This window comes from Danio aesculapii, chromosome 22 (genome assembly GCF_903798145.1).
Source record: "Danio aesculapii chromosome 22, fDanAes4.1, whole genome shotgun sequence".
In the NCBI taxonomy this organism is placed as follows: domain Eukaryota; kingdom Metazoa; phylum Chordata; class Actinopteri; order Cypriniformes; family Danionidae; genus Danio; species Danio aesculapii.
The window spans coordinates 14,684,722-14,707,935 of NC_079456.1; the positions used below are offsets into that span (position 1 = coordinate 14,684,722).

The 23,214-nt window shown below is 32.8% G+C and overlaps 1 protein-coding gene across 1 annotated transcript in view; it reads left to right on the top strand.

Moving 5' to 3' along the window:
• The first annotated feature begins 3,682 nt into the window (after positions 1 to 3,682).
• Positions 3,683 to 23,214, top strand: part of aox6 (aldehyde oxidase 6) — a 32,975-nt gene continuing 13,443 nt past the window's right edge. Inside the window, exons 1-24 of the mRNA XM_056447825.1 lie at positions 3,683 to 3,902; positions 4,158 to 4,215; positions 5,569 to 5,665; positions 5,921 to 6,029; positions 7,917 to 8,043; positions 8,127 to 8,188; positions 8,598 to 8,666; positions 11,141 to 11,221; positions 11,418 to 11,562; positions 12,530 to 12,622; positions 14,311 to 14,462; positions 15,052 to 15,145; positions 15,327 to 15,436; positions 15,515 to 15,699; positions 16,303 to 16,465; positions 16,539 to 16,628; positions 17,173 to 17,342; positions 17,619 to 17,745; positions 19,671 to 19,793; positions 19,872 to 19,968; positions 20,060 to 20,184; positions 21,572 to 21,705; positions 22,177 to 22,264; positions 22,359 to 22,445. Of these exons, the coding sequence (XP_056303800.1) occupies positions 3,849 to 3,902; positions 4,158 to 4,215; positions 5,569 to 5,665; positions 5,921 to 6,029; positions 7,917 to 8,043; positions 8,127 to 8,188; positions 8,598 to 8,666; positions 11,141 to 11,221; positions 11,418 to 11,562; positions 12,530 to 12,622; positions 14,311 to 14,462; positions 15,052 to 15,145; positions 15,327 to 15,436; positions 15,515 to 15,699; positions 16,303 to 16,465; positions 16,539 to 16,628; positions 17,173 to 17,342; positions 17,619 to 17,745; positions 19,671 to 19,793; positions 19,872 to 19,968; positions 20,060 to 20,184; positions 21,572 to 21,705; positions 22,177 to 22,264; positions 22,359 to 22,445 (2,640 nt within the window). The 5' untranslated portion in view covers positions 3,683 to 3,848. The remainder of the gene's footprint in view (positions 3,903 to 4,157; positions 4,216 to 5,568; positions 5,666 to 5,920; positions 6,030 to 7,916; positions 8,044 to 8,126; positions 8,189 to 8,597; positions 8,667 to 11,140; positions 11,222 to 11,417; positions 11,563 to 12,529; positions 12,623 to 14,310; positions 14,463 to 15,051; positions 15,146 to 15,326; positions 15,437 to 15,514; positions 15,700 to 16,302; positions 16,466 to 16,538; positions 16,629 to 17,172; positions 17,343 to 17,618; positions 17,746 to 19,670; positions 19,794 to 19,871; positions 19,969 to 20,059; positions 20,185 to 21,571; positions 21,706 to 22,176; positions 22,265 to 22,358; positions 22,446 to 23,214) is intronic.

Below are 23,214 nucleotides of genomic sequence, written 5' to 3' on the forward strand. Positions count from 1 at the left end.
ATAATCACTTGACTTCTAGTTATTCATTTGGAAAAGTGGCAGAAGAATCTGTTGATCTGCATCCCAACCATCACAAAAACTGCAAAAGACCTATTATAACCCACATGGACCCAAGATTCTGATAGAAATCAGTCAATTTTGGTGAAGGAAAAATCATGGTTTGGGGTTGCATTTAGTCGGGGCATGCGAGAGACCTGCAGAGTGGATGAAGACATCAACAGCCTGAGGTATCAAGACATTTGTGCTGCCCATTACATTACAAAGGTCAAGGTGCTCCAGGATTGGCCAGCCCAGTCTCCAGTTATGAACATTATTAAGCATGAATGGGGTAAGATGAAGGAGGAGGCACTGAAGATGAATCCAAAAAATGTTGATGAACTCTGGGAGTCCTGCCAGAAGGCATTGCCATTTCAGATGACTTTCTTAATAAGTTACTTGAGTAATTGCAGAGATGTTTGGATGCAGTCCTCCAAGCTCATGGGAGTCGAACACAATATTAAATCTTTTTCCACTACACTATGACTTTATATTCTATACTGTACATTATTTCTGTTAAGTGACAAGACTTTTGTCTAAGCAAAGTCAGACCTTACTGTACTAATTAAATAATTAAAAAAATAAAGGCAGGATCATATTTTATTTTGGTAAAATAAGCGTAATCTAGAGGCCTTTGCCTTTCATATACAGTAAGCCACTTCTGATACCAAATGATTGACTAGAAGTAAAGTTATTATTTGTTGTTTCTAAAACTTGGATAGACAACAAGATTTTGTCAGGTAGTGTATAAATGCACATTCGTGATCAGTTAATATTTCATCAGTTAGGTGCAGTGCTTAGCTTTAGCATGGTTAGCATATTTTTCCACTGATGTACATTGATAGTCTGCAATGTATTCTGACAAAAGAATTGCTAAAATATTTCCAGACGAACAATAAAATGACTTCTGGTATGTGTGAAAAGTCTGTGAATCAGTTTTTTTCTTGATGCTAATTTGATATTTGTTTGCAAATATTAAATTTTTTTGATTATAGGCCTTTTATCAAATCATTGTCAACTGACTTCATTATAGTCTTCTGCTCTAAACAATAAAACCGTTTTGTCATGCTATCCTTATTTAGATAGGCTATGCTATGTTCACATCAACTAAGCAACAACTAAATGTAACTAGATTTGATTTGATAAAAATGAGCTGTTCTAGATGCTAGAGCGTTAAAGCTGAGAGCTAGTAAAAGCAAAGTTGCTGAAGTGAGCCATTAGCCATGATTGTCAAGAAATCGAAGACTCTTGGTCATGTCGAGCGAGAGTAAACATTCCATTAGCATGATTAGCAATGTGTAACCTTGAGTTTAGCTTAACCTTTAACGTGTTCTCAAATGGTGCAAACTGAAATCAGTACTGCAGTACAAAACTATTCATTAACCTGATTAGGTCTGATAGTCTGATACAACAGAAATGACATGACACACATAATTAAGAGACTACTTGAGGATTCTCAGTTTTTCTTGATTCATTAAGTATGCGTTTGAGTAAAACGTTAGCCTACATGGCAAAAAATGTAGTGCAAGTAATGTAATATTATTTGTTTTACTTCTCAAAGTATGAGGAGTCTAACTTTGTTTGAATGTATTTAGAGCATAGGCTAATTTTTCCCTAGTTAATTAGCATATTCCATAGTTTATTAGCATATTATAATGATTTCTAAAAGATCACGTGACACTTGAGTCAAGTAATGATACTGAAATTTGCCTAAAAGTTTCATCCAAAAGTATTAAATGAAAAGTTTTGCTGTTTGCTGTATCACTCAATAGAAGTGTTAACATGAGCGACATTTAGTGCTCAAACTACTTGTGACTGTAATTTAATTCATTTAACACCTTTGTGTATGTGTGTGTGTGTGTGTGTGTGTGTGTGTGTGTGTGTGTGTGTGTGCGTGTGTGTGTGTGTGTGCGTGTGTGCGTGTGTGTGTGTGTGTGTGTGTGTGTGTGTGTGTGTGTGTGTGTGTGTGTGTGTGTGCTATAGCAGTTGAGTTTGTTTTTGTGGTCTCTTGTGTGTAAGTGCATATGTGCCTGTTTTGCAGGCCGGTATGTGTGTTAGCGTGTTAGCTAATCCTAAAGCGCCTGTGGGTAGAGATTTCTGACAGTGTAGAGTATTAACTTGCTGTAATCTCTGTTGGGCTTCCCTGATCACACCTCGCAGGGGGGGCACAGTAGGGGTCCTGTGTGTTTTATTTTTCCCTTTTTTTTTCTATTTCAGACACACATAGTGGGCAAACACAATTCATTGACACGTTTTCAGCTCTTAAAGGCTCATTAGCAAAGAAAACACATTATAGGTCTGAAGGGAAAATGTTTTCAAGAGGTTGACTCAAAAACTTAAAATGTGGAGTCTTGTAATGGTCAAATGAAAACTCTGATATATTGATATGATAGATCTTTAGCCTACATGTTTACAATACATTTAAAAGTTTTAAACTGTTACTGGTCAACTAAAATAAGTAGTCATAAACCAGGGGTGCCTAAACTCGGTCCTGGAGGGCCGGCGTCCTGCAAAGTTTAGATCAAACCCCAATCAGACACACCTGGGCTAGCTAATCAAGCTCTTATCAGGCTTTCTAGAAACATCCTGGCAGATGTGTTGAGGCAAGTTGGAGCTAAAATCTGCAGGACACCGGCCCTCCAGGACCGAGTTTAGACACATAAATTATAAAAATAAATTATAAAAATGTGAAAATGTGAAGTCTTCTAGTAAACAAATGGATAATGGATATCGACATATAGTATTTCTGGAATAAATTTACTAGTCAGAATGTTTTCAATTTGCTACTTATCATGTAAAATGTGAAACGAACACTAAGACATTCGATTGTTGATTGTGGAAGATAAACATTTACCTGTTGAGTCGGATTTGGTATTGCTTGTAGCGCCATCTTTTGGACGGATACATCCATTACATAACAACATAATATTGATCCTTGCGCCGATTCCAAAGTTAATTTGAATGCCTCTGACGCCATCTGCTGGTAAATATACCAATAACACTAAGAGCCTTTTACGTCCTGCACAGTTATACAAAAAGGATAAAAAGCGTCAAAATTCAGCGGCAGAAAAATGTAAAACTGAAATCCCAGCAAACACATAACGTTCGCAGGACGTTCTTATTTGGTGACCAAAAAATAACCAAATGGGAACAGGGGTATGTTTGCTGGGATTTCAGTTTTACATTTCTCTGTCGCTGAATTTTGATGTTTTTTTCATTGTAATTTGTTGTTAAATGTAAAAATTATTTAGTTGGGAAAGAACATCACAGAAATATACCTAGAAATAAGGTTAAAAGGTTTATGATAAACTTTTTTTACAATTACATTATTTACAACAATAAATAAATAAAATTAATAAATGTTTAATTTACTAATTTTGTAATAACTATGGGGAAGTATAACCAAAAATAGTAACGTAATCATACTTTGTGAAAGGTTATCACAAACCGTTGTAATTAGTTCAACAACGACAGCGCTGAGAAAAGTAACAATTAGCATGTGGCAACATCAATTGCTTGTTGTTTGACAGTTTTGACCGTAAATTGCACACTGAGGCATTTTAATAGCTTCAAACTACCAAAATACACATTGTAAAGTTTCAAAAAGAGAGTGATTATTTCATATTCTCACATTTGATCAATTTACAACCAACTTTCACTCGGCTAAGCTCCGCCTTGCTAAACTTTCTAGTCTTTTTCAAGTTCGCACTTTGCATAAAGCTGATTTCACTGGTGCTGGACATCTCAAGGGGAGCCAGATTTGCTCAATTTTTGTAGTACTTAAACATTCGTTGTACGCAAACTTTGCAAAAATGGCTGAACCGACCAGGAACGATGGCTTGATATTCTATGTCAACGGCAAAAAGGTGAATATTCACGTATATTATCCACATCATTTCTTTGTAGCCTATCATTAACGTTAGTCGTGTGTTTATTATAAACTTCAGTGATGTTTTATGGTCCTGTTCGATCCTCAAAGTTATCCATGGTGTATGACAGAAACGGTCTGTATAAAAACGATGAATGCAATTTGAATAGAGATAGTGCTCAATGTTTAAAGACACTTGAAATAATCTGCATAATGTAAATGTAATCTGCATGTTTCTGCTTGTTGTTGACAGATAGTGGAGAAGAACCCAGATCCTGAGACTATGCTTCTGCCCTATTTAAGGGAAAAATGTATGTTTTACATTATGCATATGCAAATACTACTACTAAATATCATATTAGCATTTGTTTTAATGTTGTTATAAATTCTTGATATTCATATTCTATCTATCTATCTATCTATCTATCTATCTATCTATCTATCTATCTATCTATCTATCTATCTATCTATCTATCTATCTATCTATCTACAGTTGAAGTCAGAATTATTAGCCCCCCTTTGATTTTTTTTTTTTCTTTTTTAAATATTTCCCAAATTATGTTTAACAGAGCAAGGAAGTTTTCACAGTACATCTGATAATATTTTTTATTTTGGAGAAAGTCTTATTTGTTTTATTTCAGCTAAAATAAAAGCAGCTTTTAATTTTTTTAAAAACATTTAAGGTCAAAATTATTAGCCACTTTAAGCTATATATTTTTTTCTATTTTTTTCTACTGAACAAAACATCGTTATACAATAACTGGCCTAATTACCCTAACCTGCCTAGTTAACCTAATTAACCTAGTTAAGCCTTTAAATGTCACTTTAAGCTGTATAGAAGTGTCTTGAAAAATATCTAGTCAAATATTATTTACTGTCATCATGGCAAAGATAAAATAAATCTGTTATCAGAAATGAGTTATTAAACTATTATGTTTAGAAATGTGTTGAAAAAATCTTTTCTCCGTTAAACAGAAATTGGGGGAAAAAATAATAATTCAGGGGGGCTAATAATTCTGACTTTAACTGTATCTGTTGATTTATATATCCATTATAATAAAAATGATAACAACACTATAGCAATATAATATCTTATTAAATAGTATTTTTTTTTGCTGCTTAAACTTGTATGTCTTAATAAAACACTACAATATGTTCTTAAAAAAGGCAGCTCTTACTCCACAACTTCATTAAAATAACCTTAAATTAATTTAAGAGTAATAACAAATGTGTGCTACGTTAAAAACATTATGAAATCGTTTTGTTTCTGTGTAATTTAATTTAGTAAATTTAGTGCGCAAATAGTTCTGAAGCAGCTTTAAACAGATTTCGCACACATTTGTCGGTCTATGATGATGCTTACTATTATAAATCCATTATTATCAAACCATTATATATAATATATAATTATTTATTTTTAAATGATTATTCAAATTATGATTAAATGATGCCTATTATTTGCTATATTTAAAAAAAAAAAAGAAAGAAAAAATGCTTTCGAGTCCCAAAACACACTTGCAGCTAATTGGCAGCACAGTAATTTATGGGCATGTTTGTTTTGGTGCTTTCAAATAATCATAGTTTGGCAAAATTTACTTTTTCACTGCACATTTTGATAGCTAAGACTTGTGTGTGTGGTTGTATATGCATGTGTTTGTATGTAGTGCGTATGACTGGCTCAAAATACAGCTGTGGTGGAGGAGGATGTGGAGCTTGTACCATCATGTTGTCCAGATACGATCCTCAGACTAAGAGCATCAGGTATTACAGTCTCCATTTTTTTATTTATAATAATAATAATTATCTGTTGTAACAATTTATGAATGTCTGTGACACTTAATGGCACATTTTTGCTTTTGCAAATCAAGATTCAGCCTCAACCTGAACTTTAGTAAGACGATTGGCCTTCTAATATCTGTGTACTTTTGCGTATAAATTAGTTTGCACAAATTACACAAATCTCCTAGTAAATTGCTACTAAATGCATGTTAGAAGCATTTTTTTCTCTCTATCCAGTCATTTGTCAGTGAATGGGTGTCTGTTTCCCATTTGCCATCTTCACGGAGCTGCAGTGACGACTGTCGAAGGCATCGGAAACACCAAAACCAAATTACACCCAGTCCAGGTATCAGATTCACTTCATAATCCACATCCAGATTATGGGATCTAGATTATAATATTCTAGATAACTTTAAATCCATATTATTATATTAAATGAGTTTGAGGCTAGTTTTATTTGTGGATTACATTCAGTCTAGATTATGAGATTAAATTAGAGTCGGTTTAAATATAAACCGTTGTAGCTGGAATTTGACCCTTGGTTGTATTTAGGTCACGTAATTATTCCTCTATTTTATTACCTATTATTTTGCTAATGCAGTTTTTTAAACTGTTAGTTAGTTACATGTAATGTTATCTAAAAATAGAATAATTAAAATTATTAAAACAATAAAATAATATTTGTAATATAATACAGTAGTGCATTCATTTATTTAATAATATATTTCATTATAATAATATTTACCAATTAGAAAAGCTTAATAGAAATTATTGTTATGGATTATTATTGTTAATAAAGTAGTTAATAATTATAATTTAAAATATTTAATATAATATTATGTAATATACAAAAAAATATAAGAATATAATATTACATGTAATATTACTGATAAACTTTCACACAGTCTTTCAATAATGATATTGTGTAATAATATTAATTGTTATGATTTTTTTGTTGTTGATGATATTTTTAAATCTTTTATTTAAAGTATTTGTTTAACATTTTGTGTATATATTGTTCTTACGATTGCCATTATGTTTTAGTTGTTTATTGTCATTAATAAAAACATAATAGTTTAATTTTTTTTGCAAGTGTCTTTATTATGTTTTTAATGAAAATATTTAGGTTAATACATTTAATAATAATAACAATAATAATAATAATAATAATAATAATAATAATAATAATATAATAATAATAATAATACAATCTATTAATATATAAATATAATAAATAATTATCATATTTAAATTCTAAGTGTGTATTACTATTATTATTATTATTATTATTATTATTATATTATTAAACGTATTAACCTAAATATATTATTATTATTATTATTAAATAATTGATGCAATAATAATAATGATTATGTTTTTATTATTATTATTATATTATTATTAAATGTATCACTGTTTTGCTCTATCACTCTACTACATTATGAACACAGGGGTTAAACTGTACTATAAAATCTTAAATAGTGCTACCTCAGCAGCCCTTTGTGCTTTGGTACCAAAACTTAACACAAGGACTGATCGTTCCACCAGACCTGCAACGAATGGATGTTTTCCGTTACTGGCTTTTAAAAACTGTTATGGACAGAGATCTTTCTTTTATGTATTCACAAAAGCCTGGAATGAGATCCCACAACATCTAAAAACAATTCCAACACTGAGACTTTAAAAAAAAAAACATGGTCGTCATCTGATGTTCAACAATTGCTGTTGCCACTGAGATAGTAGCCTGCTTTTCTCTATTTTATAAGTTTGGTGATTGTTTGTACTGTGTTGATAGATGAGATGTCTGTCTGTTTTTATGTTCTGCAGAGCAGCAACCTGCTGAAAAACGGCATTCATGCTGAGTCAGGCCCGATTATTTTTTGAATCTTTTCCTGTTTAAAAAACTATAAGTAAAAAAAATAATAATAATAATAATTAACCTAAATATATTATTATTATTATTATTATTATTATTATTATTATTATTATTATTATTATTATCATTATCATCATTATTATTATTATTATTATTAAATAATTGGTGCAATAATAATAATAATAATAATAATAATGTTATTATTATTATTTTTAATAATAATAATTTTCTATTGAATAATTGTAATATTTGCTTATATTTGTGTGTGGCCGTGCAGTTTTGTATCTTATTATTTATATACCTTTAATTAATTTAATAATTAAATTAGCATTGACATCTTTTTATTGTATGTGTCAGGAGCGTATAGCAAAGGCTCATGGGTCTCAATGTGGCTTCTGTACTCCTGGGATGGTGATGTCCATGTATACATTATTGAGAAACAACCCACATCCCACCTTGGAGGACATAACAGAGTGTCTTGCAGGTACAATGACATGAATGCCATTCCAAATAGTTATAAAAAAAATATTAAAATGATTAAAACAGTCATGAATGTTCCATTTACAGGTAATTTATGCAGGTGCACAGGATACCGGCCCATCATTGACGGCTACAGGACCTTCTGTGAGGTAAACAACAGCAAGTTCATGCTTCATTTTTATTAGTTTCAGCTGCTGATCTCATATGGCATGACATTATGAACCCTTAATGGATTCGCTCCAAATTCCCTTATTTTTTTGAAAATTAGCATTTAACTCAAAGAGTCTCTTTATGACTGCGCATATTTTTATACATTTTTTTTTGGGGGGGGGGGGGGGGGGGGGTCACTTATTTGAAGCAGTTTGGTTCATGGTTGATATTTTGGTTTTTAATAAAAGGCATTCAGTGTGACTTTTACAACGTGACAGTCAGCTAAAAAACTTCTTTCTTTGAAGTATAACACATATTTATGTGCTGTTGATGTTTTTCTATAGACCTTCACGATTCTTGATTACTCTCATCAAACAACATGAAACATTTTTCTGCTATTTTTAACAGAGTGAAAACTGTTGCCAGTTAAATGGCAGCACGTGTAATGTGGCCAATGGAAATGGATCTGCAGAGAATGTAAGTAATGTCTGTGGAGAAAGTGAGTAAGCTGTAAAAATAGTTTTTTTTAATTGACTGAAACAAAATGCAGGTAAGCATTACCTGAAACAAAAATACACACATTTGTGGCTAAGGCAAAACTTCAGTTAAGCTTCATAACTAAAAGTATAACTAAATAAAAACTAAATAAACACACAAAAACTACAACAAAAACTCAAAGTCAAATATACTCAAATAAAAAGACATAAATAAAATGCCATGGCTAGAACAAACTGATCTTTACTCTACTCACTTTTGCTGAACGAATTAAGAACATGCTGTTCTGCATCCTTAAATCACAACTGGACCATTGATAATCTGTAGCCATGACTTCTTTAATTATTTTGTTTTAGTTATTTTCCTCACAAACTGACAAAAATACTGTTAGGAATTGTAATTCATTTTTGTACAATGCTTAACATGTTACAAACATTCTTGCAACATAATAAAGTTGTTCATGGTAACAACATGCTTATGTTAGAAACATGCTAGCACATTCATGTTACCACTAGCAGTGTTGTAAAACATGTTAAACTTGTGTCAAAACTAAATAAATACATTAACAACATGCTAATGTACATAAGCAGAGAGTTACAACATCCCCACAGCATGTTAGAAACATGCTGGCAATGTTAAAACATTTTAGAAATAAGCCATTGATATTTCAAAAACATAAAGGTGCTAAAAATGATAGCAATGTTCAAACGTATGTTAGCAATGTGGTAAACAATGTGTTAAAACAAGTTATTAAATTATTAAAGCAGCATGCTAAAACATGGTAACAACATATTGATGCATAATAATGTGTTAGCAGTGTGGTAAAACATGCTGATAACATAAATACATTCCACAAATGTGTTATAAACATGTTGGCAATGTTACACATGTTAAAACACTATCAGCATGTTAAGTGTTAAAAAACGGTAGCAACGTTCAAATGTATGTTAACATTGTGTTAAATAATGCTAGCAATGTGTTAAAACATTAACAACAAGTTATTAATGTATTACAACAGCACACTAAAACATGCTAACAGCATATTTAAACAAGATGTCAACATGTTATAAAAAGTGATAGTGCTAAAAATGGTAGCAAGGTTTGAAAGTATGTTAACAAAGTGGTAACTCATGCTAGCAATGTGTTAAAACATTATCAACAAGTATTAATTTATTACAACAGCATGTTAAAACATAGTAAAAGAATATAAAACATAGTAATGTTAGCAGTGTGGTAAAACATGCTAACAACATTAATACATCCCAGAAACATGTTAGAAACAATGTTAGAACATGTTAGAAACATGAGGATGTTATGTTAAATATGTGATAGTGCTAAATATGTTAGCAAGGTTTAAAAGTATGTTAGCAATGTGCTAAATAATGCTGCAATGTTTTAAAACCTTAGCAATAAGCCATTAATGTATTACAACAGCATGTTAAAACATGGTACCAGCATTAATACATCCCAGCAACAAGTTATAAACAATGTTAAAACATGTTAGAAACATGATGTCAACACGTTAAAAATGTGATAGTGCTAAAAATTGTAGCAGGGTTTGAATGTATGTTAGCAATGTGCTAAATATTGCTAGCAATATTTTTAAAACATTAGCAATAAGTTATTAATGTATTGCAACAGCATGTTAAAACATGGTAGCAGCATAGTAAAACAGTAACATGTTGGCAGTGTGGTAAAACATGCTAACAACATTAGTACATCCCAGCAACAAGTTAAAAACAATGTTAGAAACATGATGTCAACATGTTGAAAATGTGATAGTGCTAAAAATGGTATCAATATTTGAAAGTATGTTAGCATGTACTAACTAATGCTTGTAACGTGTTAAAGCATTAGCAATAAGGTATTAATGTATTACAACAGAATGCTAAAACATGGTAACAGCATATTAAAACATAGTAACATGTTAGCAGTGTGGTAAAACATGCTAACAACATTAATACATCCCAGCAACAAGTTAGAAACAATTTTAAATCATCTTAGAAACACTATGTCAACATGTTAAAAATGTGATAGTGCTAAAAATGGTAGCAATCTTTGAAAGTATGTTAGCAATGTGCTAAATAATGCTAGCAATGGTTTAACACTAGCAACAAGTTATTAATGTATCACAACAGCACAAAAACTAAAACTTAAAACATGGTAACAGCATATTATAACGTAGCAACATGTTAGCAGTGTGGTAAATGTGCTAACAACATTTTACAAACATTATGCTAACAAAATGTTACAACAGAAAACATGCTAACATGCTAAATATAATAATTTTATTATGTTTGGAACATAGATATTAATTTATAGTTTAATATTTTGTAATATTGTTGTACTTTATATGCTCTGTAATATATATATATATATGTTTTAAACATAGTACACAATATAATAATAATAATAATAATAATAATAATAATAATATCATTATATATTACAAAAAGGGTCATGCAGAGCTGTTCAGTAAAGATGACCTGCTTCCCCTCGACCCTTCCCAGGATCTGATCTTTCCTCCTGAACTCATGGTTAGTCAGACTTCTTAATCCTTACATTCTTATACAATGTGTTATGTAAAGATTTTGAATACAACACATTAGTTTAATGTTTAAGCTAAGAACGTTGCGTCTGGTTTATTATTAACTTTATATTAGGCTTCACTTTCTGTCACAAGTTCAAAAGCTGTTATCAACTAAATAACATGTTTATTACTGTTGTGTTCAGAGAATGGCGGAGGTCAAGGATCAGAGCATTCAGAGGTTTTGTGGAGAGAGAATGACCTGGATCAGTCCTGGATCTCTAGAAGAGCTGCTCCAGCTGAAGGCTGATTACCCACAAGCCCCTTTGGTCACGGGGAACACCAATATAGGTTGCGTTTGAGCAAACAGTAGCCAAATCTTATGGACCCTTTACACATGCCTGTTATGACGTGTTTAGCTGTCATCCTCATTTTAGATCCTTTAAAGTTTTTAATTATTATTATTTTTTTATTTTAAACGTACGAACATTTTTATTTATTCACGTATGCATTTTATCATCTTTGCTGTAAATTACAAAAAAATAATTACCGCTTGTGTGGGGCGTTTCTAATGCAGCGTCTATGAGGCAGGACAGTAAATTTGACGTTATTCTCTCTTCTTGCTGCCGTCATCAGTCTCACACTATTTTTCCCTTTTTCTGAAAGTCTTTATAGCTTCATTGTGGAGTTTTTTTTAATTATTTGAGCAAATAAGATTGTAAAAAAATTATTTGTTGTATTCTCCTACTCACTGCACTCTTAAGTTTTCCCGACTATGACGACTTCCGCTACTGAGAAACCCGGAAGTGTGAAAAGGGTCTATAAACTCCTTATTTTGTTTAATTTGCAAATAATTCACTATAATATTTTTCATAAATTAGATTTCTTATTTTGTGTTTTCGTCATTGTCTGAATTGTTTTTTTTTTTTTTTTTATAGCTGTTTATTTTACTTCAATTAATTTTATTTGTACTTCATTTTATTTAGATTGGTTTTATTTGTCAATTAAAATATGCTTATTTTATTTAAAAACATTTTGTAGTCATTTATTTTAGTTTTAATCAACGTTGTTTTGTGATGTTAATATAATTTTTCTATTTAATGTTTCACGTAATTTATCTTATTAAAAAACTTTTTCAATTGATCTATTTTATTTGAATATTTGCTTTATTTAAAATCATTTTATTTAATTTTACTGTATTTAATTTTTTGTGCCTTTTCACTGTTTCATGTTATTTTACTTTACCTAAAAACATTTTCTGCTTTACTGTTGTAATTTATTTTAATTTATTTCATGCTATTTCGTTTTATTTGATCAGGTTTGGACATGAAATTCAAGGGTATCTTCCATCCCATAATAATATCTCCAACACGAGTCCCAGAACTGTTCAAGGTTAACCACAGATCAGAGGGTATGTGTTTATATTTTGAATTAATATACTATTTTAGTATTTTCTGCACCTAATATTTTCTGTTTTTATTTTCTTTCTTAGTTATTTTATGTGCTTTTTATACTTTAAGTATAATATAAATATTATATTAAACTTTTCATATCAGTTTTAATACTAAAACTATAATAGTTTTAATAGTTTTTTATGTATTTATTTCATTTATTTACCAATGCAGATTTTTTTCAAATGTATTTTTTTGTAAGTTTAAAAGGTTACCCTTTTTTGTCTTTTGTGTCTCCAGAATGTGTCTGTAAAGTTTCAGCTCAAAACACACATCAGCTTTTTTATTATACCTTTCATAAGTTTCTATTTTATACCTTTTAGCATCAGGTAGCGGTTTTGTTGTACTGCGCCTTTTAGGCTAGTCCTCCCCGCCCACCGTTTCTACATGCCTTTCAGCGTGTCATATTCTCCTCTCTCGGCTGCCTCAGACAACAGACAGACTTAAAGGAAAAAGATCTCACGTAACATTTGTAAGAAATACTACAGTAAGAACTTTACCAATGAGTATTTGATGCATTTGTTGTGGAGTTGCAGCGATGAGTCACACACAATGTCGTTACAAAGTTCACGCACACACACAGATACACACAGCGCAGACACGCACATGCAGACAGCGCCCGCGTTTAGCTTTGCACTCTTTTTGTACGCATATGTGACAGGATACTGGTTAATCTCCACTGCTGAATGGATATCTGTTATGTTAATGTACAAAATAAACCTGATTTAACGTCCATAAACTGGGATTGAAGCATCTTCTTTTATAAATGTTCTGACACACAGCTGTGATGATGAAGTGAACCTGAAGTAAATCGCTGTAATTCATTACACACGTGCTCTGTTTTAAAACATTTTAAACTTGTAAAACTCACTCTTGATCACATTTGATGATGATTGATGATCCTAGCAAACTAAACAGACCTTTTATTCTTGGTTGCTTTGCGCTCGTCCTGTCTTGTTGATATGATTATATGCGTTACTAAGGAGACATGTTAATATGCAGCTGTCAATCAATTCGGTGGGCAGTTGCGGTCGATCTGAAAACCGCTCCAAATGGTCCACAGTTTTTATGTTGTTAAATTAAAAAAAAAAGGACTTGGTGTGTTTATATCACCCCTGTATGATGGTCTATACCAGTGTTTCCCAACCCTGTTCCTGAAGGCACACCAACGTCTCCCTAATCAAACACACCTGAATCCCCTCATTAGAACATAAGAAGAGACTCCAAAACCTGAAGTTAATTAGTCAGGTAAGGGAGACATCCAAAATATGTACTGTTGGTGTGCCTCCAGGAAAAGGGTTGGGAAACACTGGTCTATACACTATACCTACACATATGTCTGTCCAAACAGCTTGAAAAGTAGATTTTTCACCATAGGTGCCCTTTAAGTTTCACAAATAAGACGACTGATGATGATTGACATTTTTTTCACACAATGGTTGAACAAAAATGAAGTAATTACACAAATAATGAATTAATAAACAATTAATGTTAACATTTTCAAAGACTTATCCCTGAATTAAACAGTTATTGTTATTATTATTTAACAAATCATTTGACCCATTTATTAGGACATTAATTCAGATTAATTGCTTTAAACAAAAAATAAATCAGTGATGATTATTATTATTATTTTTATTATTTGTAGGTGTGTGTGTCGGAGCTGGATGTAGTATGTCAGATCTGAAGAACGTGCTGGAGAGAAGTATAAATAATTTTCCACCAGAGAACACACACACGTTTCGCGCTCTTCTGCAGCAGATAAACCTTGTTGGAGGACAACAGATCCGCAACGTGGCTGTAAGTGTAAAATTATCCTGTATGTAAACATCACCATTGGAACATTCACAAATCTCTCTTAATTATTTTTCTTTTTACAAAATCTATTTAAAAAGTTTTAGCTATGCAAAATAACTAACTTAAATACATTTGAGCATTGAATAGACAATTATTTCATTAATATTATTTATGATAATAGTATTAAATAATTAAGAGTCTTATTGAAATGATTTTCACCACAAAGCAAGAAGGTCACTAGTTCGAGTCTCTGCAGGGCCATTTGGCATTTCTGTGTGGAGTTTGCATGTTCTCCCCGTGTTCGCATGGGTTTCCTTCGGGTTCTTCGGTTTACCCCACAATCCAAAGACATGCGCTATAGGTGAATTGAATAAACTAAATTGGCCGTAGTGTATGAGTGTGTGTGTGAATTAGTGTGTATAGGTGTTTCCCAGTACTGGGTTAGCGGCTGGAATGGCATCCACTGCGTAAAACATGTCTTAATAGTTGACGGTTCATTCCGTTGTGGCAACCTCTGATATAAAGACTAAGCTGAAGGAAGATGAATGAAGGAATATTGTTATTTCTTATTTATTTTTGTTGTCGTATGTAGACACTGGGTGGCAATATTGCAAGTGCATATCCAAACTCAGACCTGACCCCTGTGTTAGCTGCTGGCAGATGCACTCTTGTGGCTCTTTCTAAAGGTGACCAAACTTTATAATATTTTATTTATAAATACTTTATATATTCAATTAAATCAGTTCTAGATTATATCCAGTAACTCAAAGCACTGAAAAACTTTGACATTTTGCTTTAATTCTGAATATTTTTCAAAGATGTTTTCCTGACCTACATCTCACGTCTTAATGCAAATCTTCATTACAGATGGACGAAGGAGGCTGCCTATAGATAAAGACTTTTTTCTTGGATTTGCAAAGACGATTCTAAAGCCAGAAGAAATACTGTTGTCTGTTTTCATTCCAGCTACAAGACAAGTATGAAATGAACTATCAGTTGGTTTTCTAAGCATTCCCTTCATTCGTTTAATACCAAATATTGAACTTTTTTGACAGGACGAGATTGTCCATGCCTTCCGACATGCCCCGCGCAAGGAAAACGCATTAGCCACGCTGAACGCTGGATTGCGGGTTTGGTTCAACGAGAACTCAAATGTGGTGAAGGAGATCAGTATTTACTATGGAGGAGTTGGAGCCACGATTCTCAGCGCAGACCATGCGTGCCAGAAGATTGTAGGAAGGCAAGACGCAAATGCGTGTCTTTCTGAGTAGCATGAAAAAGCTTAGTTCCTTAAAGCAGTGTTTCTCAACCATGTTCCTGGAGGCCCACCAATGCTGCAAATATTGGGTGCCTTCTTTATGTGTCACACCCATTACAGGTCTCTCAGTCTCTACTAATGAGCTGATGCGCAGAGCTGGTGGTCCCCCAAGAATATGGTTGAGAAACACTCTCTTAAAGGGATAGTTCACCCCAAAATGAACATTTATACACTATTTACTCTCCCTCAACAGTTTCCAAACCTTTATGTGTTTCTTTATTCTGAAAGTGAAGTGAGTGAACTAAGTATTGTCAATTATGTAATGTTAAAGTTCCAAGTGCACACACAAGTGAGAAGTGAGAGGGCACACACACACACACACACACACAGTAGGCAGCTATTGCTTCCAGCAGCTGGGGAGCAATTAGGAGCTAGCTACTTTGCTCAGGGTCACCTAAGATGGCTGTCGAAGGTGGAGAAACTGCTGTTCATTCACTCTCCTAATCTTCAATTCCATCCAGAACATTCAACCTTTCAAATACAAGTCCTACATTGTTTTTTGTACTCTATCATTCTTTGTTGAAGGCCTTGGGAAGAGGGGACATTAAACGATGCGTACAGCGCACTGTTCGATGACGTCAAACTTGACCCGTCGGCTCCAGGCGGGAAAGTGGATTTCCGAAGATCCCTGACTTTGAGTTTGCTTTTCAAATTCCACCTGCTCATCCTCCAGTACCTGAAGGAAAAGGTATGTTCCACTTTTGGAAATGGTTATCACATGAACGTCGAGATGATATATTTTGTGTCTTTTTTCTAAACAGGATGTGATTCAGAGGGAAGTACCACAAGAGATGCGAAGTGCGATTCTCCCTCTTCCAAAACACATTCAACCTGGTTATCAAGAGTTTCAGGTAGTGTTATATGATGCTCTGATGTGTTGTTTGATTTTAGCTGACTGTTTAAAACTGTGGGCAAACTCTTAATGTTACTTAACTGGGAATTTTAGCCATGTTTACACCTGCTATAAGATGCATTAAGAACTTTGGTTGGTTATTAAGATCTTTGGTTGATCAGATCTAGGGCTACATCTTGGAAAATGTGAGATATTGTTGACATTTATTGTGACATTTTCCTAGATAAATGCAATTTTCTATACATTTTTTTTAATCATTTATTAATGTAACGATCACACAAAAATAAACAAGTTGCAGATGTTTTTAGTCCTAATTAAATCTTAATTATTAAATTATTTATGGTAGCAGGGTATGAAATATTGTAATGCACAAAAATTTTTTATTATGATGCTCAAATGGGAATTTTGTGTTTGAATCTAGCTTGCAACAGTCATATACTCTCTTCGTTTCTCTTTACCTATAATTTCTGGTCAATTACTTTATGTAAAAAGCACTGTATCCTACAGAGAGTAAATAGCCGACTATGTGTTTTTATATATAGAATGTCTTGGAGGGTCAGTCGGCTCAAGATCTGGTGGGCCGTCCTATGATGCACCGGTCAGCTCTGAGTCAGGCTACTGGAGAGGCGGTGTACTGTGATGATCTACCACACACTGATGGTGAACTTGTCCTGGTCATTGTGACCAGCTCCAAACCACATGCCAAAATCACGTAAGAACTGTCTTTATGGTCTTGTTGTCATTAATATGTACTTTAATGTTTTAATATCAGCCTCCAATGTCATATTGGTTTATTTGCTTGTTTATTGACATGAATATATATTTATATATTGACGTTCAGTTATTTATTTGATAAATTGAGCATTATTACTTGTATGCAAACTGCAATAATTTATGGCTGCTTGTGACTTTCACACTAAAATGAACCCAGAAATTGAACAGTTCAAGAACTCCACAAATAAATGGTTGTGTTCTCTTCATGTTACAGTCATATTGACTTCAGTGAAGCTCTGAAGCTGCCTGGTGTGGTGGACGTAATCACTGCTAAAGACATACCAGGCAAAAAGTTCAGAACCTTTACTGGCTATGATGAGGAACTGCTGGCTGAAGATGAGGTCTCTGTTATTACATTTATTCATATTAAATAACATACTAATTAAATGTAACAATATCAACATTGCTAGCAACATGCTAATTCATCTGACATGCTAAATGTGGTAAAACTTGTTAGAGGTATAATTTTATGAAACACGTTAAACATGCTAATTCAGGGTAGCTGAATGCTAAACATGCTTGAACCATACTAACGACATGTTACTTAAATCTTTCTGAATAAAATCTTAAATCTTTCTGAGTTATCAAAACTTTTTTTTTTTATTCTGACCTGGCTTTCTCAAGCCAACATTAAAGTTTGTCATCAAACATCAAACATGCTGATTCATAACTAAATGCTAATCATGTTCTTCTAATAAATGCATGCTAAAAACATTAGCAGTAGACAAAGTCCTTCTAGAAACATGCTAGTAACATATTCATGCTAACAATGTTAGCAAAAAATGTTAAGAAGTCATGTTGGGAACATGCTTGCAAACTGATAATTCCTGTTAGAAACATGTTAGCAGCTTGCTAATTTGTACATACTAATACTAACTCTACTAATCTACTACTACAAATAACATACTAATTATTGCTAACAAACTGGTATCTGTTCCAGAAACTTTCCAAGTCATAATAGTAACATGCTAGCAAACATTTTAATTCATGCTAACGATATGCTAACCATAATACAAAACATGCTGTCAGCATGTTATTTCAGGTTAGCATTATATTTCATGCTAACATAAAACATGGTAACCATACTGCAAAACATGCTGTCAACACGCTCTTTCATATTAGCATTATATGTCATTTTAACATGAAAAACACACTAACCATACTACAAAACATGCTGTCAACATGTTATTTCATGTTAGAAGTATAGTTCATGCTAACATAAAACACACTAACCATGCTACAAAACATTCTGTCAACATGTTATTTCATGTTATCATTATATTTCGTGCTAACATAAAACATGCTCACCATACTATAAAACATGCTGTCAACGTGTTATTTCACATTAGCATTACATCTCATGCTAACATAAAATATGCTAACCATACTACAAAACATGCTGTCAACATGTTATTTCATGTCAGGATTATATTTCATGCTAACATAAAACATTCAAACTATACTACAAAACATAATGTCAACATGTAATTTCATATTACCATTATATGTCATGCTAACATAAAACATGGTAACCATACTGCAAAACATGCTGTCAACACGCTCTTTCATATTAGCTTTATATGTCATTTTAACATAAAACACACTAACCATACTACAAAACATGCTGTCAACATGTTATTTCATGTTAGAAGTATAGTTCATGCTAACATAAAACACACTAACCATGCTACAAAACATGCTGTCAACATGTTATTTCATGTTATCATTATATTTCGTGCTAACATAAAACATGCTAGCCATACTATAAGACATGCTGTCAACGTGTTATTTCACATTAGCATTACATCTCATGCTAACATAAAATATGCTAACCATACTACAAAACATGCTGTCAACATGTTATTTCATGTCAGGATTATATTTCATGCTAACATAAAACATTCAAACTATACTACAAAACATAATGTCAACATGTAATTTCATATTAGCATTATATGTCATGCTAACATAAAACATGGTAATCATAATACAAAACATGCTGTCAACGTGCTATTTCATGCTAACATAAAACATGCTAACTATACTGCAAAACATGCTGTTAACATGTTTTTTCATGCTAGCAACATGCTTTAAACCTCTTAAATCCATTCAACATATCAAACATGCTGATTCAGGTTAGCAGAAGGTTACTTAAATGTGCTAGGAACATGCTAATTGACTTCCTCTGACCTCTTTGAGTAGCATAAAAATTTGTCATCACACTTCACTTAGCTAGTTTTTATTATGGCAACTTTTATGTCCTCAGGTGTCCTGTGTGGGTCAGATGATCTGTGCTGTGGTTGCAGATTCGAAAGCACATGCTAAACGTGGAGCGGCAGCGGTAAATATAGGCTACGAAGATCTACAGGATCCCATCTTCACTTTGGAGGTGAGAGGACTTAATCAAATTGTGTAATGCAACTGGATATTCTGTTTTGATACAGATGCTCATAAAACTTCTTTTCAGGAGGCCATCGAGAAAGAGTCTTTCTTCCTGCCTAAGAGGCAGATCGAGCGAGGAGATGTGGAAAAGGGATTGAGAGATGCCGAACAAGTGTATGAAGGTAACATTGGGCTACTTTATCCATTATTAAGCACACTTCCTGCTTGATTTCCTGATTCATGTTTTAATATGAGCTGTTTCGTGTTTCTTAGGGGAGATTCGGATTGGAGGACAGGAGCATTTCTACATGGAAACACAGAGTTTTCTTATCGTTCCAGTTGGGGAAGAGAAGGAGATGAAGGTTTATTTGTCAACTCAGCATCCTACATATACGCAGGTAGATTTTATATCTGCTCAGTTACATATAGAGCTGACCATGGAATAAAAAGGCCTCAAAAATATAAGCTATTTAAATTATTTATTCATTGTGTGGATTAGGGGGGAAAATCATCCATGTTCATTCATTCATTTTCTTTTCGGCTTAGTCCCTTTATTAATCAGGGGCTGCTAAAGCGGAATGAACCGCCATCATCCATGTTGTTTTGACTTAAATACTAAAACTTATTTTAGATTTTTAATTTTATTTTATTGTTATTTTTGTTACTGTTATGTTGCTGTTTTTATTATTAATATTATTGCTATTATAATTTTTTTTTATCATTATTAGGGATAAGAGTAATAATAATAATAATAATAATAATAATAATAAATAGTAGTAATAGTAATAATAATAATAATAATAAATAGTAGTAATAATATTAATTACTCATTCATTCATTCATTCATTTTCTTTTCGGCTTAGTCCCTTTATTAATCCGGGATCGCCACAGCGGAATGAACCGCCAACTTATCCAGCACATGTTTTACGTAGCGCATGCTCTTCCAGCCGCAACCCATCTCTGGGAAACATCCATACACACTCACTCACACTCATACACTACGGATAATTTAGCCTACCCAATTCACCTATACCACATGTCTTTGGACTGTGGGGGAAACCGGAGCACCTGGAGGAAACCCACGCGAGCGCAGAGAGAAAATGCAAACTCCACACAGAAACGCCAACTGACCCAGCCAAGGCTTAAACCAGCGACCTTCTTGGTGTGAGGCGACAGCACTACCTACTGCGCCACTGCGTCACCTAATAATAATTGCTATCTATTATTATTGTTGTTGTTGTTGTTGTTTTATTATTATCAGGGATAATAGTAGTAGTAATGATAATAATAATAATCAGTATTCTTCTTATTCTTATTCTTAATATTATTAATAATAATTAGGGACAATATTGTCAGGGAAATTAAAAGCATAAATTCATTGTAGGAGTCAGTTCCTGAGAATTTTTTATTATTTTATTATTTATTTATTTATTATTTTACTTTGTTATTTACTTTAGCTTTTCCTATCAGATCAGGTACCTAAAAAGCTAAACTATTTATTAAAAACATTTTTTTACAAAAAAAAATTAAACAATCTAGAGTTTGAGTCATCAACTCAATCACCATTACAACATTAAGTCATCATTACAATCTAGAGTCAGTAGCCAAAACTAATTTTATTTTAGTCATTTAGTTGTTTTATTAGTTGTTATAGTTGTTTCATTGCTTTTCATTTAATGTTTTAATTTATTATGATTTTATTTTATTTTTAATTACATTTTTATTTAATTGTTGCAAAACAAAAAAAGCATACATGAAATTTTTTTTTGTTCTAATTGGTTGTAGGAGGCAGTAGCCGAGACGTTGGGAATTCCATCCAATCGTGTTACTTGTCACGTTAAGCGATTGGGCGGAGCCTTCGGGGGAAAGGTCACCAAAACTGCCATTTTGGCCTCCATCACTGCAGCTGCTGCCTGGAAGTGAGTTGAAACACATTTACATACATACAGATACATTTAAATTCAATTTAATTTATACAAAAATTTAAAAAAATGGTTCTGAAAGGCGACACATTGCTCAGTGGTTGTCTCAAAGCAAGAAGATCGCTGGTTTGAGTCCTGGCAGGTCAGTTGATGCTTTTTTGTGGAGTTTGCATGTTCTCCCCGTGTTTACGTGGGTTTCCTCCGGGTGCTCTGGTTTCCCCCACAGTCCAAAGACATGCGGTACAGGTGAATTGAATAAACTAAATTGTCCGTAGTGTATGTGTGTGAATGAGTGCATATGGATGTTTCCCAGTACTGGGTTGCAGCTGTGTAAAACTTATGCTGGATTAGTTGGTGGTTCATTCCACTGTCGCGACGCTTGATGAATAAAGGGACTTAGCGGAAGGAAAATAAATGAATGAATGAATGGTTCCAAAAGTGTTTGGTAAAAAAACTCTACCTGTCTAGAACTGGATGTCCAGTACGATGCGTTTTGGAAAGAGGAGAAGACATGCTGATAACCGGAGGACGTCACCCAGTGTGGGGAAAATACAAGGCTAGTTGATTTTCTATAAATTTGCCAACATGTGTGTATATATATGTCATGTATTCATATGTTGGCATATTTTAACTGAGTTGGACCCCAACAGGTGGGATTCATGAAGAACGGGAGGATAACAGCAGCTGATTTCCAGTACTACGCCAATTCTGGAAACAAAGTAGATGAATCCGTACTGGTGAGATGACTTCTGGAGAAAAATCTACATTCTTACATTCTCAAAACTAGTTTTTTTTGTCTACTCTGAGCCACTGCAGCAGCTTACAAACAACAAAATGCAGTTTTATTCATATCTGTATTCTAAAGGTTTTACAGAGGCATTATTTTATACTGTATAATATTTGCATGATCATATATACATTTTATGCTGACAAGAATTGCAAAGAAAAAACAATTCTGGCTGTTTTAAAGGTAAAGGAACACTTTTATAGCTTACAGCTGCACATTGGTACCTTAAAAGTAAAAACAATTACCTTTAGGGTATACTTTTGTACCTTTTAATGCACTATGAGGTACACATTTGTACTTTTTAGACATTAATATGTACCTTTAATTTACAAATGTGGACCTGTTATGTGCAAAAAAGCTTACTTTTTGAAAAGGTACCACCCCAGTGACAGGTTTTGTACCTTTATTTCTGAGATTGTAGATGGATAAAAATAGATTCCCAAAATCCCCTCTGTAAAAACCTTTGACTTTAATATGTAAACAAAAAATGACCCTTTGTGCTAGAAATGTATGCAAATTAGTATGTTTACTGAAAAAATGCCTCATTTGGTTAATTAGACCACATTAGAAAACATGTAAGACAAAAAATGTTTGCAATTCTTAATTAAAAACTAATCAACTGAGGAAGTATGGTGATAACTACTAGTTATTTTCTTATAATTTGTTTAGTGTCTTGCCTAAATTTTTGTTAAGACTGGGGTTCAAATTTATTCATAAAA